At 35.4% G+C, this 26,706-nt stretch overlaps 1 protein-coding gene across 1 annotated transcript; it reads right to left on the reverse strand.

Moving 5' to 3' along the window:
- Positions 1–15,496: 15,496 nt before the first annotated feature.
- Positions 15,497–17,827, reverse strand: LOC141392971 (uncharacterized). Its single transcript, XM_073965938.1, has 2 exons — positions 16,557–17,827; positions 15,497–16,482 (listed from the first exon to the last, which is right to left on the reverse strand). The coding sequence occupies exon 1, from the start codon at positions 17,291–17,293 to the stop codon at positions 16,619–16,621; it is 675 nt and encodes a 224-aa protein (XP_073822039.1). The 5' UTR covers positions 17,294–17,827; the 3' UTR covers positions 15,497–16,482; positions 16,557–16,618.
- Positions 17,828–26,706: the final 8,879 nt, after the last annotated feature.

The following is a 26,706-nucleotide window of genomic DNA, read 5'->3' on the forward strand; positions in this document are numbered from 1 at the left end:
GTTTCAACGGTGTATACTAATTTTTGCGACAGACTGTATGTCTAGTCGGGTGGTACCGTTATATGGGGGCTATACCAAACCATGGAAAAAGGATCAATAGAAATCCGTTGTGAAAAAAGATGCCCGTTTAAACTTGAAAATCTTAGAAACTCAGTTTTTCACTACATTTACCGTTACTAACACACAAGTAAGAACGGCGTTAAGTTCGGCCCGGTTAAACTTTTTACTCCACCACGAATTGTATTGAAGTAAAACTGAACAATGAGTTTCCTTTCGTTTATGATGAAGACTAAATACCAAACTCCAGCAATTTCGGTAAAACAATGTGGCTAACTTCCAAAATACCGACATTAGGGCATACCGTTCTATGTGCACTATATAAAGGCGTGGACCTATACAAATTTCAGGTGGAATGTTCTGCACCTCCAACGAAGACTAACAGCCTGTTTCTGTATGTCGAAAGAAGAATGTGTGCGAAAGAAACACGTCCAAACTCTTGTGTATTTTCAAATTTGTTGTTTGTTTTGAAGCAAAAGCAAAGGTAAAATTATATCGAAAACTAACTGCCTGTTTCTGTATGTCGAAAGAAAGAAAGAATACTTCCAAACTCGTGTGTGTTTTTCAAATTTGTTTTTTGTTTTGAAGAAAAAGCAGAGGTAAACATATTTCGAAAACTAAAGTTTGGACGTGTTTCATTCGCACACTTTTTCGTTTCGACATGCAGAAACAAGCTGTAAAGTTCGGGCGTGTTTCATTCGCACACATTCTTCTTTCGACATACAGAAACTGGATGTAAATAAAAAATTTCAGCTATTTCGGTGCTAATGCAGCTAAAACCTTCAAAATACCGAAAATCGGGTGGTACCGTTCTATGAACCGATATTGCCCATTTGCAATACAAAAAATCCTAGGAGTAATAGAAACGTCTATAGCAAATTACAAAGCTCTATATTAAAAATTGCGAGCTGTATCTTGATTTCAACAGACGGACGGACGAACATGGTTATATCGACTTAGAATTTTACCCTGATCTAGAATATACATACATACTTTATAGGATCTCCGACGAATATTTCGATGTGTTATAAACGAAATGACAAATTTAATTACACCCTCGATATTATGGTGGGGGGTATAAAAATGGGAAACCGGTCCGAGAAATCGCTGAAATCATCTTTTTAGCTGCGAAAGTTGTACAACATCACATACCGCACCGAGGGAGAAGGAACGCTTAAGTTATATTCGCCACATGACAAACAAATACAGTGACCCCACAAATTGAAAGAAGGAAAATCAAATAAACCAACGATAGACTCCAAACCAGCATCAGAAAATTGGTTCTTCCATAAAAAAAACGATTTTGGAGTAAGTGTGTCACACGAAAAAGTCAGGAAAGTGCTACATAACAACAAGTATTCATCACGAGTGACTAGGAAATATCCACTGCCCTCCCACAAAATTGCTATTTGCTATTGAGAACATTTCATTTCGACAAGTCTTGGGATGGCGTTATATTTTCTGATGATACGAGCAGAATTATAACATAATTATTCTATCACGATGGACCCCAAAAAGTATGGCAAAAACCACTCACAGCCCTGGAAAACTAAAAATTTAATGCATACCGTAAAGTTCGGAAAGCTGCCAGTTATGGCAATGGGGTTGCATATCAAGCAGAGGCGTTGGTAACATCCTAATTTTGGAGAAAAAATGACAGAGGAGGTTTATTTGGATGTTTTAAAAACGATTCGACCAAAAGCGTCAAGAAATTTGGGTTAACTGATCCTAAAAATTCAAAAAAAAATTTGCAATATAAACTACCAAGACAACGACCCTAAACTAGGTTGCAACCAAACCACCATCCTCGTCACAGGGTGCTAGACTTACTACAGTCCAGCCCGACGTAGTGAGGTTGGGATTTTGCAATCTCAGCATTTTCAGCAGGAGCTCCTTGCCCACAGTAGGTGGGGAAATCCACGCTGAAAGAATCTTCCTGGACGGAATACCGGATAGGGAGACCGCCGCAAGATCAGATCCTTCCCACAAAGCGCCAAAGCCCTCAACTGTCCGCACAAGAAAATCTCGTGACTTCTTGTTCAGACAGTTAATAATCTTGACACCCTTTCGTAAGAAGGCGCTGCCAAATTGTCGGTCTTCCTGATCTTCCGGTCCAGAAACTATGGCAAAGCAACCAGTGACTGTCGCTGATTCTACCATTTGGGTCAGCTCTGTCGATGATTGCCAAATGAAGGTCTTTATCATCTGCCACTGTAACCGGTCTACTGTACGGCTTCTTGCGTCCTTGACCGTGCGCCTTGGGGTTAACTTTTCCAGAGGAGGTGGATGCCTTCTCTGTACTCAGTTGCTTCCCCTTGGTTGTACGATCAACAGCCGCCGCATACGAGGTTGATGGTTCAACCAGCTGAGAAGTCATCGTCTACTTAGGTGAAGGCTGGGGACCCTCGGAGGAACGAACGCGCTTCACAGATTTATGCTGCGGTGCATTGTTCGTTCCTCCAAAGACAATGTTTCCTTAGCTGGCCTAACCATCTTCCTATTGAGACCAGCATTTCCAGACCCTTCACCCTTGCCTTTCGGAGCAGAATCGGGTTTTGAGGCAGAGTCCTTTACCGATCGGTCATCACTAGGGGTGCCCGTAGGATTGGGGGTGCACTCATTAGCCTTTTCCTTTACCTGTCGGTTCGGGTTAAGCTTCTGAACAGGTTTCGGCGCAGCACATTTGCCAGAGGCAGTAGGCTTAGCCGGCTCCACTACTTTATCCGGGAGGAAGATCCTTTCCACCTGGAGCTCGCGATGAAATTCACGCGTATAAGTTCTCTCGAACTTCCTTATGAATTTCACCTTACCCCTGATGAGGTGGACCTCCCTCGCCGAATGCAAGTTGTAACGAAACCGCTGTCCTAAACTCATTTCCGGCTTTGCTCAGGGAAAATGGGAGGGTTTTTTGGACTGCCGGTTACATAACTTATTTTAAAGAAGATAGATAATTTATATAGAGGGAGATAAAGAAAGTAGGAACGAAAGGACGTCGACATATTACGTGGTCATGCTTACCCAGATTTCCTTATGTTTCATCAATATTAAACCGGTATTTAGTTAGATTTCATTATTAACAATAAAATTTATATTCTTCTGAGTATATACGAAACAATGCAAAGTGGATATGATTAAGAATATGTCAATGCTACAGATGGTGGTCTTTAGGATTAATATATTTAAAAATAATGTTAAATGGAAAATTATGTTATTTTAGTGTATAGTGTGAGATCGTTAGATTTAATGTATAAAGTATGAGATTAACTTACTTGTTATCTTCTTCTGCCATGAAGCGATCGCTGCATCGTAGATATGATAATAAGATGTCGATACTAATAACAATGAGTATCAATAAGAAATTAAATGTGGTAATGGTTTGCAATTTTCTTAATACTAGGGTAATAAATGTCCAAATTCTCCAATAGCGTTGCACAAAACGTTACTTCAATAATTGCAATTAATTCTTATACAAATTACATCTCTAGTTGAAATTGATGGTTATTATAAAAAATCCAGGAATCTTTCGGCTCAATGATGTAATTATTTTCCATAAGATTTAGTCCGGTCAAAATAGACATGCGTATAAGGGGGAAATAGCAAAAATTCCCACAAAGCTGAATTTTGGTGGAGAGCTAGGGTTGGCCATTAGAAGCAACGTCCTAAAAGTCCCCATCGATCCCATGTGTGCAAAACCAGTTATTCGGCGTCAAAGGTCATTTTTGGAGGCATTATTCAGTTTATTAAAATTTTCTAAAAAACGGTAGGACTTAGCAAGAGCCGGCTAAAGTAAAAGTTGTAGATTCAATAATTATCTACAAGAGTGGTCTTTATGATTCTTAAAAAAGACTTACCATTTTCGAGATATCGCGATCTAAAGGTCAAATAAAAAATTAGCCGCGTAAGTACATTATGAGGCGAACCGGTTAAATAACGACACTATGTGTTAGATACTTCCGTAAGCTTTCAAACGATATCCACTTTGCAGTAATCGGTTCAGTAGAACCGGGTCTAAACCGGTTTTTAAATTTGCCCTTTCGGGTCGAATAACCGGCGAACCGGATCCGCAACCGTTGAAAATTATACATTTCCGTAATCAGCGCAACAAACCCTACCTTTGGACAAAACTTGAAAAAAATCGGAGAGTTTTCGTTGGGGTCGTTCCCGTTGGGCTTTCGATTATACATGTGGGTTAAATGGGCTATTTTTGCATAAAATGACTCTAACATTGAATAACTTTACTAAACACACTCCGAATTTGTTGGAATTTTTTTTAGAAGATAGCTATAATTTCGCTCTTCAAGAAAATATATATTTTTTGGGGGGGCAGACCCGATTACTTCGCTTATTTTAGCCGGTTCGTCTAAATATGTGCATATTTCCCTTATAAGTGCATAAAAATCATGTGTTTTTTAGAACAGCTATATCTCAAGAATGGTTCCTTCTAAGAAAAAAATTATAAGGGTCAAACTTGTAGATAATTTTTCTGTCTATAATATTTACTTTAGTCACTTTTTGATTAGATCAGCCGTTTTCAAAAAATAAATCCGACAACCTAAAAACCCTTAAATTTTGACCTTTGACCCCGAATAATTTTTTTTGCACACATGGGATCGATGGGGACTTTCAGGACGTTGCTTTTAATGGCAAACCCTAGCTCTCCACCAAAATTCAGCTTTGTGGGAATTTTTGCTATTTCAATGTCTATTTTGACCGGACTAATTTATAAATTACCATTTAGCGCATAAATCGAATATTGCATTGTGTTGCTAACTTCAATGATTTGCCAATTCTAATACGTTAGTCCTTTGGAAAGCGTATAATTTGAATATAAGATTTCCCCAGAAGCTTACAGCTTAAAAGAACGGATAGTCTTCTTTGAATTAATCCGCCAGATTATTGATGAGGAGGTACAACGGAAGTTTGATTATATGAAGCTCCTTTCTTTCCAATAATTTTCCAAGAATTTTGGTTATATGGAGCTCATCTGGTCAATTGGAAAATGGCGTTCACAATTTTTTTTTTTTTTTTAATTTAAAAAAATCTAACTTTTAAATTTAGCTTCTAATCTTCTCGATATTATTTTTCCGAATTCAAAACAATTTCTATCAAAACTTTTGAAAACTCAATTTTTATATTTCAAACGAACTATGTTTTTTTTCCAAATTTTCTTTACTTGTTATCTTTTCACAAAGTGTAAAATGGTAAAGTGCCACAAATTACATCAGGCATTAAAAAAAAAAGAAAAAAAAAGATTATGTGTACTTCACCAAATCTATTTGACATGAAATACACCAACATTTTTGGTTTCAAAATCTTCTAGCTTGTTATATATATTGATCACTATTTACATTACCGTACGAGTATCAGGTTGTTCCTCTGTAATCTGACGATTTATCTCAGCTTCATGACGTACATATGTTGTGTGATCCTAACTCCTGATATAACTATAACTTCCTCAATTTTTCTTTCTTCCGGTTGAATCTCCTCTTCAATATCTGAATACTCAATTAAATTAGCAGTTCTGCTCGCATTTCGGATTCGGACCAAAGACATATTTGAATTTGTAAATTAAAAACAACAAAATGTATCGACAAACAAGTTATACAATATACGATAGTAGTTTTAATTCAAATCGTTTACGTTGACTACTCCATAAGGTTATCGGGAAACACAACCACAAGACCTAAAATAATGTTAGTTCCTAATACATTCTTTAACTTATGACCAAAAGTATTACCAAGAATATAAGTTAAGCGGTTTATAATTAAATAGAACCGTTTTACTTGAGTTTGATTAATGAACTGAACTTTATTTCCAAAAAATTATTTTACAAAACTTTCATTTTGCTTAGATTAACATTTCTTAATTAACAATTCATTATTTCCACAAAGAAGGTAACAAACATTTTGCTTAAGCTAACGTTCCTTATTCTTTAGTTTATTCTTTAGTTTTATTTGGTTTCTTATTACATTTTATTATTTTGATTATTTTGTCTGCTTGGCATTATTGCAGTCAAGTGTCTTACTGTGGGAATTCATTGTACTTGAAGACTGTTGTCAGATGAACGCCAGTTCATCGACATGCTGGCGTGTGTTTGAAAATGATGTGTTAATACCTCCCCCCTAAATACCGAGCGTCCTCGTTCGGTTAAAAATATGGGAAATTCTATTTATCCCAGGTGATCTTATGTTTTATCCAATATTTTAGTGGTGGAGTTGTGAAATTTTAACACATAAGTACCAGAAAGGTTTCTAGGTTCTTGATTAACATGAACTGTCCCATTGAATTGATTTAAAAGAATTACTCCTGGTGTTAATTCCTCTATTGTAGGAATATTTCTATTATCAACGACACTGCAGTTAGACTGTTTGCTCTTTATTAAATTTGCCAAGCAGGTGTTATAAATTTGTTCTAATTCTGTTCTTTTACAAATCGTGATATCATTATAGGTTTTACAATTTTTTTATGATACCAAAAATTATTTTGTTACAGATTATTACATTTTCAAAATTTATTCTGTCAACTAGTTTGCCGAATTTGACTGGTTTTATTAATACGAGTAGTTTGTTACATGAAGTTCTTTCTGTAGTGGGAATACTAATAATGTAAACAATCGAATTTTTATTTGAAGCAATCTTTATCTCTGCAAATTCGAAAACTTGCTCTACATTCACGAACGGAATTAGTTCATCATTTATTATGTCTTTTACAATATTCACTTCATCTGAAGACAGAATAAATGAGTTTACCACTCCGACTTTTGCCCAGTGTTTGGCGTATTGAACATTTACAATTTCGGTTTTTAATCAATTCTCATTTTAAATGTTTGAGTCATTTGATTTTTGTGCGTTTCATTGAAGTTTCCACTTTCAAAATATTGTTAGTAGTTGCAACTAATTCATTTATTTTTTCCAAAGATAGCTTATTAACAACGATCTGTCTATCGTTATTGGCCAATAGTTCGTCAGATTTTTTCTTAAGTATCTCAAAGTCGTCATGATCGGGGTTTCTCGCGATCCATTTCCATGCCGTTCCTATGAAATTCAGGGATCTTTTGGTCTTAGGTTTTAGTCTGTCCAAGTAGGCCTGTAATTCAGTCAATTCGTAAATAATGAAAGGTCGGAGGTGATGGCTGCTACTAACATTCCTATCTACCCTCATTTTCATACTATCAATTAATGACTGATATTTGTCGATATCGATGATGTGATTCAATTTAAAGGTTCCAGTTTGTAATTTAGTCATTCTAGCGTCCACTGTCACAATTTGTGCATTAGTGTAATCGAATATCTGTACGTCTCCCATTGTCAATTTAAAAAATGTCATGAAATCAAAAAAATCAAAAAATATTGTCAATTACTAATGTTATTTTTGGAATGGATTGAATTATTATACTCATAATCTGATCTATGCAATAGCTCTGAGAATGTGTTATGAGTGTTTTCAGTTTTAAAACAATGCATTATTTTTGCCAAGGTTGAGTGAAATCTTTCAATCTGTCCGTTTACACTACTACTATAGGGTGGAATTTAAGTACCTTGACATTATATTGATTTTCAAGCATGAAAATTATCGCATTTGAATTGAACGATTTCTCGTTATCAATGACAATTATCTTTGGCATACCGAAAGACAAAAGAATTTCTCTGAGTGGTTCTTTAACGTCAACCGCTGCTCTGGAATTAAGTACCTTTACTTGGGCGTATTCGGAAAATTTATCGATTTCGAAAAGTATTGGTTTCTTTTCCGTTAAATAGATGTCAATATGAACGATTTCTCCTGGAAATTGTGGTATTGGCATTTCTCCAAATTCAATTTTATTCGGGTGTCTATCATATTTATGCTCGTTACATATTTTGCAGGTCTTGACATTTTTTTTTGATTTTTGAGTGCATTTCCTGAAAGTAGTATTTTTTCAAAATTTGAGTCCTGTTTTCGACGCTATTTCTGTGTGCTCTGTTATGTTCATTTATAATTACTTCTTCTTGTTCGTCTATTGTCTTGAGGTCAATTACTATCGTCCTAGAATATTTTAGTTTATATTGCGAAATGTTATCGCGAAATATTTCCTGTAGTTGTCCAAAAATATTATCTGTAGTTTTAATACAATTCGTAACCGATGGATTCAAATACTTCTTTAAAAGTTCAGTGAGATTGTCCGTTGTAATATTTGGTTCATTTATTATATGTCGATGGGTTGTTGGGAAAACAATTTCAAAATTGTAGGAAGGACTTTCTCCTTCAGATGACAAAATAATCTGATTTTTGAAGGCATTTATTGGCACGTCAGTAATTTGAATGGAGTTGTGAGAAGAGCTTTCATCACTATGTTGTGTGGAAGTCATAGAGTTCCCTTGTGAAATATGATTTTGATTAGAGATTTTGTTATAATGGTCCGTGTCTGTCTTAGAACAGTCTTGTGAAACTTCTGGGGACCTGGATAACGCGTCGGCAACGACATTAGTTTTCCCAGGTTTGTACAGAAGTTCATATTTATAATCTTCTAGGAAGGCTTTCCATCTTTTCAATTTATAGTTCGAATTTTTATTATTTAATGAATATGTAAGCGGTAAGTGGTCTGTGTAAATTTTCATTTTGGAAGAACCATACAGGTGATTCCGGAGCTCCTTTAAAGTCAAAGCAATTGCGAGCATTTCTTTTTCATTAGTCGCATAGTGTTCATCAGCTTTCTAAAGTGTACGGGACAAAAAATAATAGGTTGGTCATCTTGAGACAGTACTGCGCCAATGGCGTAGTTAGAAGCGTCAGTGGTCAAGTGAAATTCTTAATTAAAGTCCGGATTTGCTAACAGGACATCCTCTGACATAAGAAATTATTTAAATTTTTTAAATGCGTCAATTGCTTCCTCAGTAAGAGTTATTTTAATTTTACTGGAAGCGAATTTTTGAGGCTCTGCCATTCTCCCCTCGCAGAAGGATTGTCAGGGGTTTTGCAATCTTAGCATAATCCCGAATAAATCATCTGTAAAAGTTGGACATTCCAAGGAAAGATCTTAGGTCCTTTAACGTTTTATGAATAGGGTAATTGTTAATGGCTTCTACTCTATCTGGGTTTGTTTTTATTCCGCGATCAGAAACAATGAAACCTAAAACCATTAAACTTCGGACTACGCCCCGGACCTTGTCCAGGTCCGAAAGATCATTTCCATACCTAGCCTCTATTACTTGATCTGTGCCAGAAATGTCAGCACTAGGACTAAGATATTGCCTAATGACAATTTGACACTGTTCGGCGCAGATCCGTGTAATAGTTTCTTGCAACTGTCTGTTTTGCTCTTCCGTATTAGGAATGTTAATAACCGGGGGTCTAATTAAGTTTGCGGCCGGATTAGACATGGTGGGTTCAACGAAAAAAAATCTATGTTCACTTCGCAAAATTTAACGTTAATACTTCAAAAGATTGCTTCAAAAGATTTTTTCCTTCAGGTTATTTTTCTCACTTAGTTAATACGTTTTCAGAATTAAGATTGATTCAAAAGATTTTTCTCTTCAGATTATATTTCTCACTTAATTAATACGTTTTCAAAATTATTTTTTCTTTTATGGTTAATTATTTCTTAAAAAAATAATTAAAATTTTCTCACTTAATTAATATGTTTTCAAAAAAAAAAATTATAAGTAATTATTTCAATATTTCTTTACACTTTCTTATTCAAATAATTCACTTGAAAAATTTCAATAGTTAAATGAATTAAATTGTTCCCACTTAAATAAATTCGTTTTCAAATTTATTTTTTCTTTTTATAGTTAATTATTTCATTATTTCTTTAAACTTTCTTCACTTGAAAATTTTCAATAGTTAAATATCTCTTAGAAAATTAATTAAATTTTTCTCATTTAATTTACAGATGAACGCCAGTTCATCGACATGCTGGCGTGTGTTTGAAAATGATGTGTTAATACCTCCCCCCTAAATACCGAGCGTCCTCGTTCGGTTAAAAATATGGGAAATTCTATTTATGGTTAATTATTTCTTAAAAAAATAATTAAAATTTTCTCACTTAATTAATATGTTTTCAAAAAAAAAAAAAATTATAAGTAATTATTTCAATATTTCTTTACACTTTCTTATTCAAATAATTCACTTGAAAAATTTCAATAGTTAAATGAATTAAATTGTTCCCACTTAAATAAATTCGTTTTCAAATTTATTTTTTCTTTTTATAGTTAATTATTTCATTATTTCTTTAAACTTTCTTCACTTGAAAATTTTCAATAGTTAAATATCTCTTAGAAAATTAATTAAATTTTTCTCATTTAATTTATACGTTTTCAAAATTCTTTTATCTTTCTGTAGTTAATTAACTCATTATTTCTTTAATTTTTCGTATGTAAATAATTCACTTGAACAGTTTCAATTTTTTTTTAATTCCTTAACACTTAATACTCACACCACAGCCAATGTGGAGGTCCACATTTTTTCCATTTCCCTCTGTACTTTGGAGTGGACACGGCACGGCAGCCTGTCCTCGACTTGGTCTGCTGGTTGTTTGAAGTGGATCCTATGGGGTCCTTAATTGCCGATGGGCGTATGCTGGTTCTTGCCAAAGATTTTCGGAGCTTATGAGGTCCTTGAAGCCTGTGGGGTTCTTATTTATCGATAGGCGTATGGGGTTCTTGCCAAAGATTTTCGGAGCTTATGAGGTCCTTGATGAAGCCTGTGGGGTTCTTATTTATCGATGGGCGTAAGGGGTCCTTAGATGTCTTTGGAGCCTATGGGGTCCTTTTTGACATTTTTCGGAGCCTTTGGGCTCCTTTTTTGTTGGGCGCCAGTTAAGCGGTTTATAATTAAATAGAACCGTTTTACTTGAGTTTGATTAATGAACTGAACTTTATTTCCAAAAAATTATTTTACAAAACTTTCATTTTGCTTAGATTAACATTTCTTAATTAACAATTCATTATTTCCACAAAGAAGGTAACAAACATTTTGCATAAGCTAACGTTTCTTATTCTTTAGTTTATTCTTTAGTTTTATTCGGTTTCTTATTACATTTTATTATTTTAATTATTTTGTCTGCTTGGCATTATTACAGTCAAGTGTCTTACTGTGGGAATTCATTGTACTTGAAGACTGGTGTCAGATGAACGCCAGTTCATCGACATGCTGGCGTGTGTTTGAAAATGATGTGTTAATATATATGCTTAAGTATATTTTGAAATCAGATCCAAACTATAAAATCTCAAAGCACAAAACTTGCTGTTCCTTTATTCTGATTGATTGGCTAAGAATGTGTTTAAGACATCATTCCAATGTTCCAAATCAACGAAAATCAGGATTATCGATTTGCTTATTGAATTTGGTCAAAGTTGACATACTGCCAAAATTGCAATTCCAAAATTCAAAAGAGCAATTCGATTGAAAATGTGAGGCACAACATTCTGTATAAGTACAAATGTGTGGTATAGATGTAAATGACCAATGTTTAAAGATGCTGTGCCCCACGTTGGGCGCCAAATTGCAATTAACTCATTTCCGGCTTTGCTCAGGGAAAATGGGAGGGTTTTTTGGACTGCCGGTTACATAACTTATTTTAAAGAAGATAGATAATTTATATAGTGGGAGATAAAGAAAGTAGGAACGAAAGGACGTCGACATATTACGTGGTCATGCTTACCCAGATTTCCTTATGTTTCATCAATATTAAACCGGTATTTAGTTAGATTTCATTATTAACAATACAATTTATATTCTTCTGAGTATATACGAAACAAAGCAAAGTGGATATGATTAAGAATATGTCAATGCCACAGATGGTGGTCTTTAGGATTAATATATTTAAGAATAATGTTAAATGGAAAATTATGTTATTTTAGTGTATAGTGTGAGATCGTTAGATTTAATGTATAAAGTATGAGATTAACTTACTTGTTATCTTCTTCTGCCATGAAGCGATCGCTGCATCGTAAATATGATAATAAGATGTCGATTCTAATAACAATGAGTATCAATAAGAAATTAAATGTGGTAATGGTTTGCAATTTTCTTAATACTAGGGTAATAAATGTCCAAATTCTCCAATAGCGTTGCACAAAACGTTACTTCAATAATTGCAATTAATTCTTATACAAATTACATCTCTAGTTGAAATTGATGGTTATTATAAAAAATCCAGGAATCTTTCGGCTCAATGATGTAATTATTTTCCATAAGATTTATAAATTACCATTTAGCGCATAAATCGAATATTGCATTGTGTTGCTAACTTCAATGATTTGCCAATTCTAATACGTTAGTCCTTTGGAAAGCGTATAATTTGAATATAAGATTTCCCCAGAAGCTTACAGCTTAAAAGAACGGATAGTCTTCTTTGAATTAATCCGCCAGATTATTGATGAGGAGGTACAACGGAAGTTTGATTATATGAAGCTCCTTTCTTTCCAATAATTTTCCAAGAATTTTGGTTATATGGAGCTCATATGGTCAATTGGAAAATGGCGTTCACAATTTTTTTTTTTAATTTAAAAAAATCTAACTTTTAAATTTAGCTTCTAATTTATATTCTTCTGAGTATATACGAAACAAAGCAAAGTGGATATGATTAAGAATATGTCAATGCCACAGATGGTGGTCTTTAGGATTAATATATTTAAGAATAATGTTAAATGGAAAATTATGTTATTTTAGTGTATAGTGTGAGATCGTTAGATTTAATGTATAAAGTATATAGTCGACTTATCTCTTTGACTGCTACACACGAACTGAGTGTGCCGTCTCATTTATTTCACAATCATGTCTCTACACTAATGCTTACAAACTAGTCGATTACAAATATATGTACATTTATCGTTATCAAAGTGTTATCGATATGTGTTATTATTTACAATAGCTGTGTTCATGCACTCTTTCGACCACAGCTCGGCCAACCTGATAATTGTGACCGCCCCGGTCACATGGGGTTAAGTTTTAAATCAATGAAGGTAAAGTATACTTAAACTAGGGACTACATACTTATGCTACTTAATCTACTACTATGTACAATTAACTACAACTATATACACTACTAGGCAGAGCAGCCCTGGGTCCCGTTACCGGGGTCATCCGTTTTCCATAATCGCATATTGCAGGCCTCGATCACACCGTCATAGGGTATTTGAGTGATCTGGCAATTCTCTATATCTCTGACCACATACCGATCATGTGGTAACACCTTATGCACCACATAGGGTCCCTTGAACTTCGGGATCAATTTTTTATTTACCCCCACTGTGGTGTCCACATTCTTTATCACCACGAAGTCACCCGCTTTAAAAGAATTAACCTTAATGCCCTTCTCTTCCGATCTCTTTTCACTGTATTTTTGCGCCCTCGCAATAGCTACTTCAGCTTTGTCTCTAATCTCCTTGATACCCCCCCCCCCCCCCCCCCGGGCCCGAAAGGTTCTCCTCTAGGTACTCAGACAATTTATCCACTATCTCCCCTCTTTGTTTCACTCCAAATAAAACTCTGCTTGGGGTGTCCCCTATAGACCTATTCACCGTATTATTGAATGCAAACTCTATTTTGCTAAGTTGCTTCACCCAATCGGCATGTGCTACAGGCTCACTAAGTTTAGCCAACATTCCCACCAAGGTCCTGTTCACCCGCTCGACCTGACCATTAGCCTGGGGCGAGTGGACAGCAACCTTTACGTGGTCAATGTTTTTCTCCTTGAGAAAATCCTCGAATTCCTTTGAGGTGAAACAACTTCCCCTATCTGTAATGCACCGTACCGGCCTACTATAATAATCGAAATATTTCATCAAAGCCGCATTAACTTCTTTCGTACTTGTTGTCAAAACAGGATACAGCCTAACAAACTTCGTAAATGCATCAATAACTACCAAAATGTGCTTTCTTTTATTCTGTAACGATGGCAAGGGTCCCAGATGGTCCAAATGAATCGTGTGGAATGGCTTAGGTTCTTTTGGTATGTTGTGTAATGCCCTCGCATTTGGTCGATGGGGTGCGGAATACATAAGGCATTTTATACAAATCTTTTTAAATTGATCTATCTTTTCCTTCATATTCGGAAACCAGTAGTGTTCTCTCATTTTTAGGTAACATTTATCAACCCCCATATGGCCTACACTTTCATGTATGTTTCTAATTACTTCTACTTCCATGTCTTTGGGAACGAAAAATCTCAAACCTTCATTCAGTTTCCTGTACACTACACCATTCACCATGTCATATCCGTTTACTTCGCCTTGTTCCAATTTCGCTTTCAATTCTGCTATTTCTTTGTCCCTCGCCTGGGCTGCACATAGTTGAAAATCTATGTCTTCTATCTCTATAGTCGCCACTACTTTGTCATTATCTTGGTGTACTCTAGATAGTGCATCTACATGACCCATCTTTGTCCCTGGTATGTGTCCAATAACATAACTATAGTTTTCTAACTCCAATGCCCACCTCGCTATTCGGCTGTTAATATTTCTTTTAGCTAACGTCAGAGTAAGTGAATTGCAGTCCGTTAATATTTTGAACTTTATTCCCTCCAAATATGCCCTAAATCTTCTGAGAGAATAAATAATGGCTAATGTTTCCAACTCAAAACTGTGGTACCTCGATTCAGCATCCGTGGTTCTCTTAGAGAAGTAAGCCACCGGATGTAACACGCCATCGTCTTGCTTCTGCATTAAAACCGACCCAAATCCCGACGCACTTGCGTCACAGTGCAGTTCTGTTTCTCTACTTGGGCTATATATCGCCAGCACTGGACTAGATGTTAAATGTTGTTTCAATGTTTCGAATGCCTCCCTGCATTCGTCTGAAATTTGGAATTTGACCCCATCCTTCGTCAATTCATACAACGGCTTCGCTATCAAAGAAAATCCCTTCACAAATTTTCGGAAATAAGAGCACAATCCCAAAAATGCCTGCACCTCCCTAATGTTTTTCGGCATTGGGTAATTTTTTATTGCCTCCACATGACCATCTGATGGCTCAATGCCCTTACGAGAAACCTTGTATCCCAAATATTCAATCTGGGTATACGCAAATTTACACTTTTGGATTTTCAACTTTAGTCCATAAGAGGCCAATCGGTCCATTACTCTTCCCAATAGTTCCACATGTTCTCTTAAAGTTCGCGAAGCTATCACAATGTCATCCATGTAGATGACCATCTCATTCTTTTCCAAAAAGTCGTGGAAAATTCCCGCAATAAACCTTTGGAACACAGCTGGCCCATTCTTCAACCCAAATGGCAATCTCAAAAATTCGTATTGACCATTTGGCACTACGAAAGACGTATACTTAATAGAATCTTCATCCAACCTAACATGGTAGAAACCTGACTTTAGATCCATAATAGTAAACCACGACTTTCCGCCTAAATACTCCAAGCAATCCTCAATTAGGGGTAGGGGGTAATTATCCCGCACTATGTTTTTGTTTAAGGCCCTATAATCGACGCACATCCTAGTTTCCCCACTTTTCTTTTTTGTCAACACTATTGGGGATGCATAAGGGGAGTTGCTTGGGCGTATAATTCCTTTTCCCAAAAGGTCTGCTATAATTTTCCCCACCTCTTGCTTTTCTGCAAAGGAGAGCCGTCTTGGCGAACAATGTGTTGTATTCCCCGAAGTCACTAAGATAGAAGCCCTAAAGTCTGAGGCTTTTGGTTCTCTTTCCACTTTTTCAAAATAATTCTCTTTAATTATCTTACTCATATTTTCTCTTTCATACCTACTCAGCTGTGGGTTAATATCCCACCCTTCTTCCTCATTCTCAACATCCGCACATACCATTTGTAAATCATTCGAATTTTCCTTTATCCCTTTATGCTCAATATTCACGCATATTTCTTTTAAATCATTCACACTTTTATTTACCTTTCCTTCTTTATCATTTTCCATACGCACTACTTGTAAACTGTTTACGTTTTTGCTCACCTTTCTCTCTTCCTTCTGTACTTCATACACCATACCCTTCCCTTGTACCTTTTCCCGTAAACCCACTTCCCTCTCGGGATTAAATTTTTCCTCCTTCCCAATTCTTTCCTTACCCACCTTCTCGTTGACATTATTAAGAACATCACACAACTTTTGCTTTGTTTTAATTGGTTTTATTAACCCTTTTTTCAATTCATGATTTGGGTTTGTATTCAAAAGTAAATTAATAAAATTCAGGCCGGATGTACATGATTCATTGGGGTCCGGTCCCCCTTTTACGCACAAAACAATCGAAAATAGTTTAATAAAGTCTCTTCCCAGTACTAGCGTACAAGGGGCCTTATCTTCTAATATATTAAAAGTAACTTTTCTTATCCTATTATTAAAATCTACAGTTGCTTCTACTTTCCCGTACACTTTCAATTTTTCTCCGCTTAACCCTCGTAGTTGAGACACTGTTCCTTCTGTTGACCTATAATCGGGACACAGGGACCTAATGACCGACCGATTAATAAAGCTACATGGGCTACCGGTATCGATCAGAGAAGAGATGAAACAAAATTTAGACCTGAACGGATTTGGACCCAAAGCTACTCTTACCTGTACATTCCAGTCCAATTCGTCTTCTTCTGCTGCCGCTGCTACCGCCCGGAGTGGGCAATTCATTCTGAAGTCCGACCACACTTAAAACATGCCCGCATTGGTCTTTGGGGCTTCTTGCACACGTTGGAGTAATGGCCAATACCCTGACAATTAAAACAGCGTACCTCTGGGAACACCTTCTCTACCGCTGTAACTTTCACCTGCCGTTGTGATCTCTCGGCGACCATTTTTTCGTATTTCGGAATCATTTTCTTGAAATCCACTACCGTGGCTACGTTTAGGAAGACCAAGGCCGCCATCGATTTGTCTTGCATTCCTTCTGTTATAAACTCCACTAATTCCGCTTGCGTAATCGGCGCACCCTTGCTCAACTCCTGCATCACTAGGGCATATCTATGTAGACTTTCTTGGCCCTTTTTCCACTTACGGTTGCCCAACTGACGTAGAATTTCTTTGATTCCAACCTCTTTGTGGAATTCCACACACAACTCTTCTTTCAAGGCCACCCAATTCTCGGCCTTCGCGCTGCGCAAGAATATTTTTGCACTGCCATCCAGCAACCGGCGTGCATATATGAATTTTTCGGCTTCAGCACAGCCCACAACATTGGTCACTCGCTCAAATTCCTCGACCCATTTTGTTACCTCTTGGTCATCGTCACCGGTAAATTTGGGGAGTGCCCCCTCTAATTCTGTAAACGCCATCAAACTTTTATTAACTTTTTGCGCTTCCATTCTATCAACTTCTTTTTCCAACTGCAAAGCGCGTAGTCTGTTTTCCAACTTTTTTCTTTATTCACAGTATCGCCTTTTTGCATTGTACTCATCGACCGTTGTTGTTGTTGTTGTGGCTGTGCTTGGGCTTGCTTTCTGTTTGGCACGTCCGCCAAACTTTGTTGCTGCATGTCTGTTTGTGCTTGCTCGCTGTTTGCCACGTTGGCCTGTTGTTGTTGCTGGGCAGATGATGTTTCTGGAAAACTCACCCCCATTTGCTTTAAATGGGCTTTTAACTGATCCATTGTAATAGACTTTCGTTGAACAAATTCACTTCAAATTAATTTTGCGTTCTTTTCTGTTGGCTTTTGTTAATTTTTTATTAAACAAGAAGCACTTTAATTTAGTTTTTTCGTTCTTTTGATTTTAGCCTCAGTTCAATCAGTTCCTCAGTTTTGATTTAATTTGTTTTATACTTTTAGTTAGAAAACCATGTATAATTTTCTTTTCAGTTAATGCGTAGTACACTTTGTTCGTCGGTTGGCTTGAATTTCACAATTTGCGTTGTTGCGCGGTTCTTGTCACACCTGAAGTTATAGTCGACTTATCTCTTTGACTGCTACACACGAACTGAGTGTGCCGTCTCATTTATTTCACAATCATGTCTCTACACTAATGCTTACAAACTAATCGATTACAAATATATGTACACTTATCGTTATCAAAGTGTTATCGATATGTGTTATTATTTACAATAGCTGTGTTCATGCACTCTTTCGACCACAAGTATGAGATTAACTTACTTGTTATCTTCTTCTGCCATGAAGCGATCGCTGCATCGTAAATATGATAATAAGATGTCGATTCTAATAACAATGAGTATCAATAAGAAATTAAATGTGGTAATGGTTTGCAATTTTCTTAATACTAGGGTAATAAATGTCCAAATTCTCCAATAGCGTTGCACAAAACGTTACTTCAATAATTGCAATTAATTCTTATACAAATTACATCTCTAGTTGAAATTGATGGTTATTATAAAAAATCCAGGAATCTTTCGGCTCAATGATGTAATTATTTTCCATAAGATTTATAAATTACCATTTAGCGCATAAATCGAATATTGCATTGTGTTGCTAACTTCAATGATTTGCCAATTCTAATACGTTAGTCCTTTGGAAAGCGTATAATTTGAATATAAGATTTCCCCAGAAGCTTACAGCTTAAAAGAACGGATAGTCTTCTTTGAATTAATCCGCCAGATTATTGATGAGGAGGTACAACGGAAGTTTGATTATATGAAGCTCCTTTCTTTCCAATAATTTTCCAAGAATTTTGGTTATATGGAGCTCATCTGGTCAATTGGAAAATGGCGTTAACAATTTTTTTTTTAATTTAAAAAAATCTAACTTTTAAATTTAGCTTCTAATCTTCTCGATATTATTTTTCCGAATTCAAAACAATTTCTATCAAAACTTTTGAAAACTCAATTTTTGTATTTCAAACGAACTATGTTTTTTCCAAATTTTCTTTACTTGTTATCTTTTCACAAAGTGTAAAATGGTAAAGTGCCACAAAGTTTGCATCTCTCCCTACGAACTTGCGGAGATAGGATACAGCACGTTTGTCGTGCTTCGCATCCTATGCTTCTCGTGCAGATGCAACTTTCGTTAGATTCCCCGTCGTCGGACATCGTTTCAGTTGCCGTCTGCCTTTGAAGCCTATTGTCGGCAAGTGCCGACACAGGACCAGTCGGAATCAGACTTGCATTCGGTTGGGTATCAGGGCTCGCACTCCCTTTGTTAGAGTCACAGCAATCTTCCTGTGTAGACTTGGCCGGGATCACCGTGGTGTCCAGCTCATCGTCAGTCAGGGTCAGATTGTATAACAATTCCTCCGGGAGTGTGTCCTCACAATGCTCATCCGGCACAAGCTTATCCAGCTGGTCGAGAAGTTTCCTACTTTGCCTCTCTAAACTGTCATGAATAGTTCTGAGGGTCCCGTGAAGGTCGTCCCCGCCCACAAATGCGGTCCTGTCTGCCGTAGACTTGCTTTCACCAGCCCTGGCTAAATCATGTTCCGTTTGAATTGCCGGGTCGTCATCTATTTTGGGGGTTGGAATTGATGCACTTGTCACTTGTAACAGGTACAGCTGTAGGTGCCAAGGCATCCACACCTAACACAGCCGGATCACAATCGCTTGATTACGACGACACATGGCTTGTGGTCACACCAACGCTTGCCGCCGGTACTGGGTTATTAAAGGCCTGCGTACATAAGCTGCTCTGCCTGATTGCCTTGCTTCCGTGCTTCATTTTTGACATAATAAAAATAAAAGAATAAAGAAGGCCGAGGAAATTCCGAACTGGGTTGCCCTTTTCTTTTTTATTCTTTTATCAGAAGTAAGCAAGGTAAGCAGGCAAGGCAGCTTATGTACGCAGGCCTTAACTCCCTGCACCGTAACTTTATTTCTCCTGTTCATTCTACCCATTTTACTTAATTTATTTAAGGGAACTACTCCGATCCAATTTTTGGTCCACGAGGAGTCCGAAGACCCCCAGGGTCTCCACGATGTGCGGGGTCGGGCCCAGCTTTGGTTGCCCAAGGACGGCTCCGACTCCACACATTGCAGTGACCCCCTTCCCATTCGCCACCCGGGAAGACGCGCCTGGTAGGTCCGGCTTTGGTTGCCCAAGGACGGCTCCGACTCCACACATTGCAGTGACCCCCTTCCCATCCGCCACCCGGGAAGACGCGCCTGGTAGGAGAATGGCAAACTCCCCCAGGTGGAATCAAGCTTAATGGTCAATGATGCAAGTGAAAAAGGAAAAGCGACGATTCGAATTCACACAACCACCACTATTTATGTAGGATTTGGTGCTCTCTCATGAACATTTTTACCAGAAAAGTAAAGGAACGGAAAAATTGTTAGATCTGGTAGCAATATCAAAAAGAAACAAAGAAAATCAATTTTCGTATTTTATTTCACAGCGTTTAATTTAATTTTGTCAGCGTTCGACTTTTTCTTCTGTTTTGCGTCCATTTTTTCCTTCATTGTGAAATAATCGTCAAACAAAAGTCGAAAAATCAGTTCTGCCATTTTTTACCTGCAGAAATTTGTCTGGTAAAAGAGAAAGGCATATGTGCTCTCTCTCTCCTCTCTTAAATATTGCTGCCAGTTTTACCACTTTTTGGGGTTAAGGAACGCTTTGCAGGTTAAAAATGGTAACCTCAGGTAAGTAAAGGAACACAGCTTATATGATTTGGTTTTACGAAATCCTAGAAACAAATGAAGTTTATTTACATTTGCTTTTTGCGTCATTTGTTTACATATACACACGCACGCAAAAACATATATACACACACAGTCACACAGACACGATACCAGCAGGCATTTTCTATCGCCCATTACCCGAAGCAGTCACTCCCGGGCGATAGAAACACACATCAGCAATTGATGTAGGCACCCCGTTCGGGAAGAAATGAACCTCGTTTCCTCATAAAAATATCGCCATCGTGACTCTTGGCTCTGGACTACAGCGATTATTTCAAAGACAACGCATGAGACACATTTATGAGGAAACGAGTGCGTGGTTCATTTCTTCCCGAACGGTGTGCCTACATCAATTAGAATGCGAAATCGCGGATGTGTGTTTCTATCGCCCGGGAGTGACTGCTTCGGTTAATGGGCGATAGAAAATGCTTGCTGGTTATAGTACCTTTAGGCGGCAAATAAGTTGACGCTCTTAAGTAGTACTGAGTGTGTGGTACATTGTTTGAAAGATATTGCATCTTTTACTATAGAATAGTGACAATGCCCAATAATGTGATCTATCGCCATGTAAAAATATTAGTTTTGTTCCTTTACTTTTTTAATGGTAAGGGTGGTAAAAGAGAAAAGTGTCAAAATTGCGCAAAATCTCATGAACATTTTTACCAGAAAAGTAAAGGAACGGGCAAATGGTTAGATCTGGCAGCAATGTCAAAAAGAAACATAAAACATCAATTTTCGTCTTTTATTTCACAGTTTTTAATTTAGTTTTGTCAGCGTTCGACTTTTTCTTCTGTTTTTGTCCACTTTCTTTTTCATTGTGAAATAATCGTCAAACAAAAGTCGAAAAATCAGTTCTGACATTTTTTACCTGCAGAAATTTTGCTGGTAGCCTGTGGTAGAAGAGAGAGCCATTTTTGCTCTCTCTCCACACTCACTCTCTTAAAAATTGCTTCCAATTTTGCCACTTTTCTGGGTTAAGGAATGCTTTGCAGGTTAAAAATGGTAACCTCAGGTAAGTAAAGGAACACAGCTATTGTGGTCAATTCTGCTGTTACCCTGCGTTTACAAATGACGGGACAGTTGACTGTATTGATTGTCAAAATCCGAAAACTTGCCTGTGTGACGTAGACGTCCCGACAACTACAAAAACAGTTGTAAAATTTTGAATGAAAACCATCGAGTTCTTTTTGTTTTCCGTTCACATATTTTGTTTTTGTTCATGTTCTTTTATTTTCAAAATATTTCAATTATTATCGCACTTATTTTTATAAAAATGCCAAAAATTTGTCTTCCTTACTGTCTGTGAAAAATTGATAGACAGCTGGGAGACAAACGACAAATGTATGTATGTGTTAGTAAATCAGGGTTGTATTTGAAGATAAACTGTCTGGTGTAAACGCCTAGTTAGGAATGAAGAATTAAATAATATAAATAAACTTTTTTATTCATAAAGATAATATATATGTTATACTAAACAAATCATTTTAAATAAATTCTATTATATTTAATTAGATCTTATGTATTGACTTAGGAGACAACAAAGCATTATTATTTACTTTTAAAATAAAATTAAATTAAAATCGAAAATTTGTACATTTTAAAAGTCAAATTAAATTTTAGTAATTTTAGTATTCTTAAACCATTATTATATTATCATTATTTCTGCAAACTTATTTCTTTAAATTTTCTTTTATTGACTCTTCGTTCGCGTGTAATAAATACTGTTGGCACTTTTGACTTTTTGGAACTTTTTTCTATTTTTAGTTTTTTTTTAATATTCAAATTCTTCTATGATAAAGAAAATGAAATTTACTGTTTCTTATCTAAATATCACTCACATTATACACATTACATATTACTATTTGTCTGCCTATTATCAGTCACGATCATATAGTCACTGCACTTTTTTACTTTTCAATTTATTAATGAATAAATATTAAATTATTAATTTTATTTTGGCAATTTTACTTTTCCCGTACCTTTCGCACTTAAAATATCAAACTGAATGATATTTTTTCTTGTTGTTGATTTTTGCAAATACTTGGAATTGCTGTAAAACTCTCACCTTATCTCTCTCACGAGAAGAAATAATAAAACAATGTAAATTGTTTGTGTAAGCAATCAATTGCAGAATTTTCATCTTTTTCTGTGACACTAGGTAGTTCTTGCAGATCGATCTAATTTGAACAGTAATACATTTGTTATTAGGTGTGTTCGTTTACGCAATAATTTGTACAAGTCCAGTAACTTCTTGTAAGCGACTAAGGTCTTTTGCATTGTACTGAGGAGTAAACGAACAGCATCCAGTAACAATTTGTACAAATTCTGAGTAAACGAACACACATATTGTAAAATGATAAAGTATCGCTCTTTTATAGAAAAGAAGTTCAGAATACAATTACTTTTGGTAGAGGAAGTGAGTAACTCACTTCCAAATGCTAGCTGGGATAATTTTAATTAGAAAAAAAAAAAACAGGAATTTTACAACACAAATGTTTGTTAACTGATTTGACTTAATTCAAAAACAAAAAACATAATTTTTGCAAGTTATTTTAACCATTTATTTTCAATTTTCTTATTGTTGCATTTTTCGGTAGTTTATGGCAAAAAGCAGGGCTGCGTTTAATAGTATGGTGTTTTTGTGCGTTGTTTAGAATAAATGACGCAGCTATCGTCATTAATTTTTGTATGGTAAATGACGAAAAATGTTGCCTGTTTTAGCAAATAAATGGCGAAACAGCCCTAAAACCTGATTTTTGTGCTAATGTAAAAAGCATATTATATGATTTTTACATTAGCACAAAAATTAGGTTTTAGAGCTGTTGCGTCATTTTGCGATCATTAGGAATAAATAAAACTAGCGATATACTCGTTAAACCCCAAACTCAAATTATTCCGAATGGACATCAACATACAATTTTTAAATTCGTTACAAACTTAAAAAGTTCCTATTATTTTATACACAAAAAGTATGTTTGTCTTACAATTGAAAAATGCCTACATCAGTTCGCACATTTTGAAGAAAATGTGCTTATTTGTACAACACCACACGACGTTTGACCCCATTTACTTAAAAGATCCATAAATTAATGCACAGTTGTTGAATTAGGAGAGTTGTGCGTTTGTCGAAGGTCACACTAGAGTGTTTCATTGAAACAATTTCATGAAAACAATGGTTCCTAGGTCGAGTTTCAGGCGTACAGAAATAAAGCCCCAAGAAATAACGCCCCAAACGGGAATGAAAATGGACCCCAATTTTTGGGGTGTTTTTACAATTTGAAAAATTGCCCCAATACAAAAAGGCCCCAAACTAGGAAATTTGGCCCCAAAAAATATTGCAATTATGCCCCAAAATTTCATTGGGGCCAAAATGCAGTTTTGAAATTGGGGTGCATTTGCAAAATGCATTATCACCCCAAACAACGAAAATGCAATTAGGCCCCAAAGTATGCATTCACGCCCCAAAATATTTATTCACTTAAATTTGGGGTGTAAATGAAGCCCTAAATTTGGGGTGTAATTTCAAAAAATATTTTTAAAGATATTCATTCAATAGTTTGTAATATGTAACTACCGACGATCCACTTCCCAAAGATTTTGCGATTCCTACGCAATCGTCTTTAATTTTATTTAAAATTTTTATTTTTATCACATTCATAGACGCCTGCTAGTACACTTGAAAATAAAAGCTTGTTTCTAGGTGGCTTTAACATGCATAAAAAAGTACAGTCATAATTAGTTACATATTACAAACTATTGAATGAATATCTTTAAAAATATTTTTTGAAATTACACCCCAAATTTAGGGCTTCATTTACACCCCAAATTTAAGTGAATAAATATTTTGGGGCGTGAATGCATACTTTGGGGCCTAATTGCATTTTCGTTGTTTGGGGTGATAATGCATTTTGCAAATGCACCCCAATTTCAAAACTGCATTTTGGCCCCAATGAAATTTTGGGGCATAATTACAATATTTTTTTGGGGCCAAATTTCCTAGTTTGGGGCCTTTTTGTATTGGGGCAATTTTTCAAATTGTAAAAACACCCCAAAAATTGGGGTCCATTTTCATTCCCGTTTGGGGCGTTATTTCTTGGGGCTTTATTTCTGTACGCCAAACTCGGCGTACAGAAATAAGGCCCCAGGAAATAACACCCCAAATTGAAAATGAAAATAGGCCCCAAACAGGTATATGAAAAACAACAACAAAACTTTTGGGGTCTAATTTCGTCTTTTTGGGACCTGTTTTCATTTAACTGTTGGGGACAAATTGTTTCACCACAAGTAAATCGAAAATTTGAAAATCAAATTGGGGTCTAAATAATATTGGGGCCTAATTGAATTTTTCATTAGGGCCTTTTTGCACATGTTTGGGGCCTAAATATATTTTAGTGTTTAACAAAAACAAGAAATTGGGGTGCATTTTCTAAAGTTTTTATTAAGATATGATCAAAAAATGGGGTGCAATTTCGAAAACTTTATTAAGAAAAAAGCGAAAAAAATTAAAGGACTCAAAATAACAATAATTTTTAGTAATAATAAGCAAAAGTAAACACTTATTTCATAGAATTCAACAAATCATATGATAAGTAATAATAATTGGTAATAATTATTACTAATGTTGCAGATTTTGACAGTTGTGTAAAGGAAAAGCTGCCGACAAAATGTTTCAGCAACATTAAGAAAGTAAAAAAGATACACCTATTAACAATGTTTAATTTATATACCTCATCTTCCAGTGGGAGCATATTTGTGCATATAGCGTTTTCTTCACACACCATCCTATTTAAAAATGCTAAGGCATTTATTTTTCCTTTTTTACAGAGGAAGGAAGGGAAATATATTTAAAAAAATCGCGCGATTTTTTAAATATATTTTTCTTCAGCTACTCTCCTAATTCTGTTTGACTTGACTTGGAGAGAAAAAATATACTAAAAAAAATCGCGCGATTTTTTTAAATATATTTTTTCTCTGCATTTCTTTCTAATTCTGTTTGACTTGATTTGGAGAGAAAAAAATATATTTAAAAAATCGCGCGATTTTTTAGATATATTTTTTCTCTCCAAATCAAGTCAAAAAGAATTAGAAAGAAATGGAGAGTAGCTGAAGAAAAATATATTTAAAAAATCAAACAGATTTAGAAAAAAGGGAGAGTAGCTAAGAAAAATATATTTAAAAAATCGCGCGAAAACTTTATTAAGAAAAAAGCGAAAAAAATTAAAGGACTCAAAATAACAATAATTTTTAGTAATAATAAGCAAAGGTAAACACTTATTTCATAGAATTCAACAAATCATATGATAAGTAATAATAATTGGTAATAATAATTACTAATGTTGCAGATTTTGACAGTTGTGTAAAGGAAAAGCTGCCGACAAAATGTTTCAGCAACATTAAGAAAGTAAAAAAGATACACCTATTAACAATGTTTAATTTATATACCTCATCTTCCAGTGGGAGCATATTTGTGCATATAGCGTTTTCTTCACACACCATCCTATTTAAAAATGCTAAGGCATTTATTTTTCCTTTTTTACAGAGGAAGGAAGGGAAATAATTTAAAAAAATCGCGCGATTTTTTAAATATATTTTTCTTCAGCTACTCTCCTAATTCCGTTTGACTTGACTTGGAGAGAAAAAATATACTCAAAAAAATCGCGCGATTTTTTTAAATATATTTTTTCTCTGCATTTCTTTCTAATTCTGTTTGACTTGATTTGGAGAGAAAAAAATATATTTAAAAAATCGCGCGATTTTTTAGATATATTTTTTTTCTCCAAATCAAGTCAAAAAGAATTAGAAAGAAATGGAGAGTAGCTGAAGAAAAATATATTTAAAAAATCAAACAGATTTAGAAAAAAGGGAGAGTAGCTAAGAAAAATATATTTAAAAATCGCGCGATTTTTTAAATATATATTTTTTTCTCCAAATCAAGTCAAACAGAATTAGAAAGAAATGCAGAGAAAAAATATATTTAAAAAAATCGCGCGATTTTTTTTAGTATATTTTTTCTCTCCAAGTCAAGTCAAACGGAATTAGGAGAGTAGCTGAAGAAAAATATATTTAAAAAATCGCGCGATTTTTTTAAATATATTTCCCTTCCTTCCTCTGTAAAAAAGGAAAAATAAATGCCTTAGCATTTTTAAATAGGATGGTTTGT

The sequence above is a fragment of the Musca autumnalis genome, unplaced genomic scaffold, assembly GCF_047663935.1.
Source record: "Musca autumnalis isolate F117 unplaced genomic scaffold, ASM4766393v1 scaffold_2, whole genome shotgun sequence".
In the NCBI taxonomy this organism is placed as follows: domain Eukaryota; kingdom Metazoa; phylum Arthropoda; class Insecta; order Diptera; family Muscidae; genus Musca; species Musca autumnalis.

Coding starts and splice junctions, on each gene's coding strand:
- LOC141392971 (XM_073965938.1), bottom strand. CDS start 17,293: ATGGAAGCGCAAAAAGTTAATAAAAGTTTGATGGCGTTTACAGAATTA.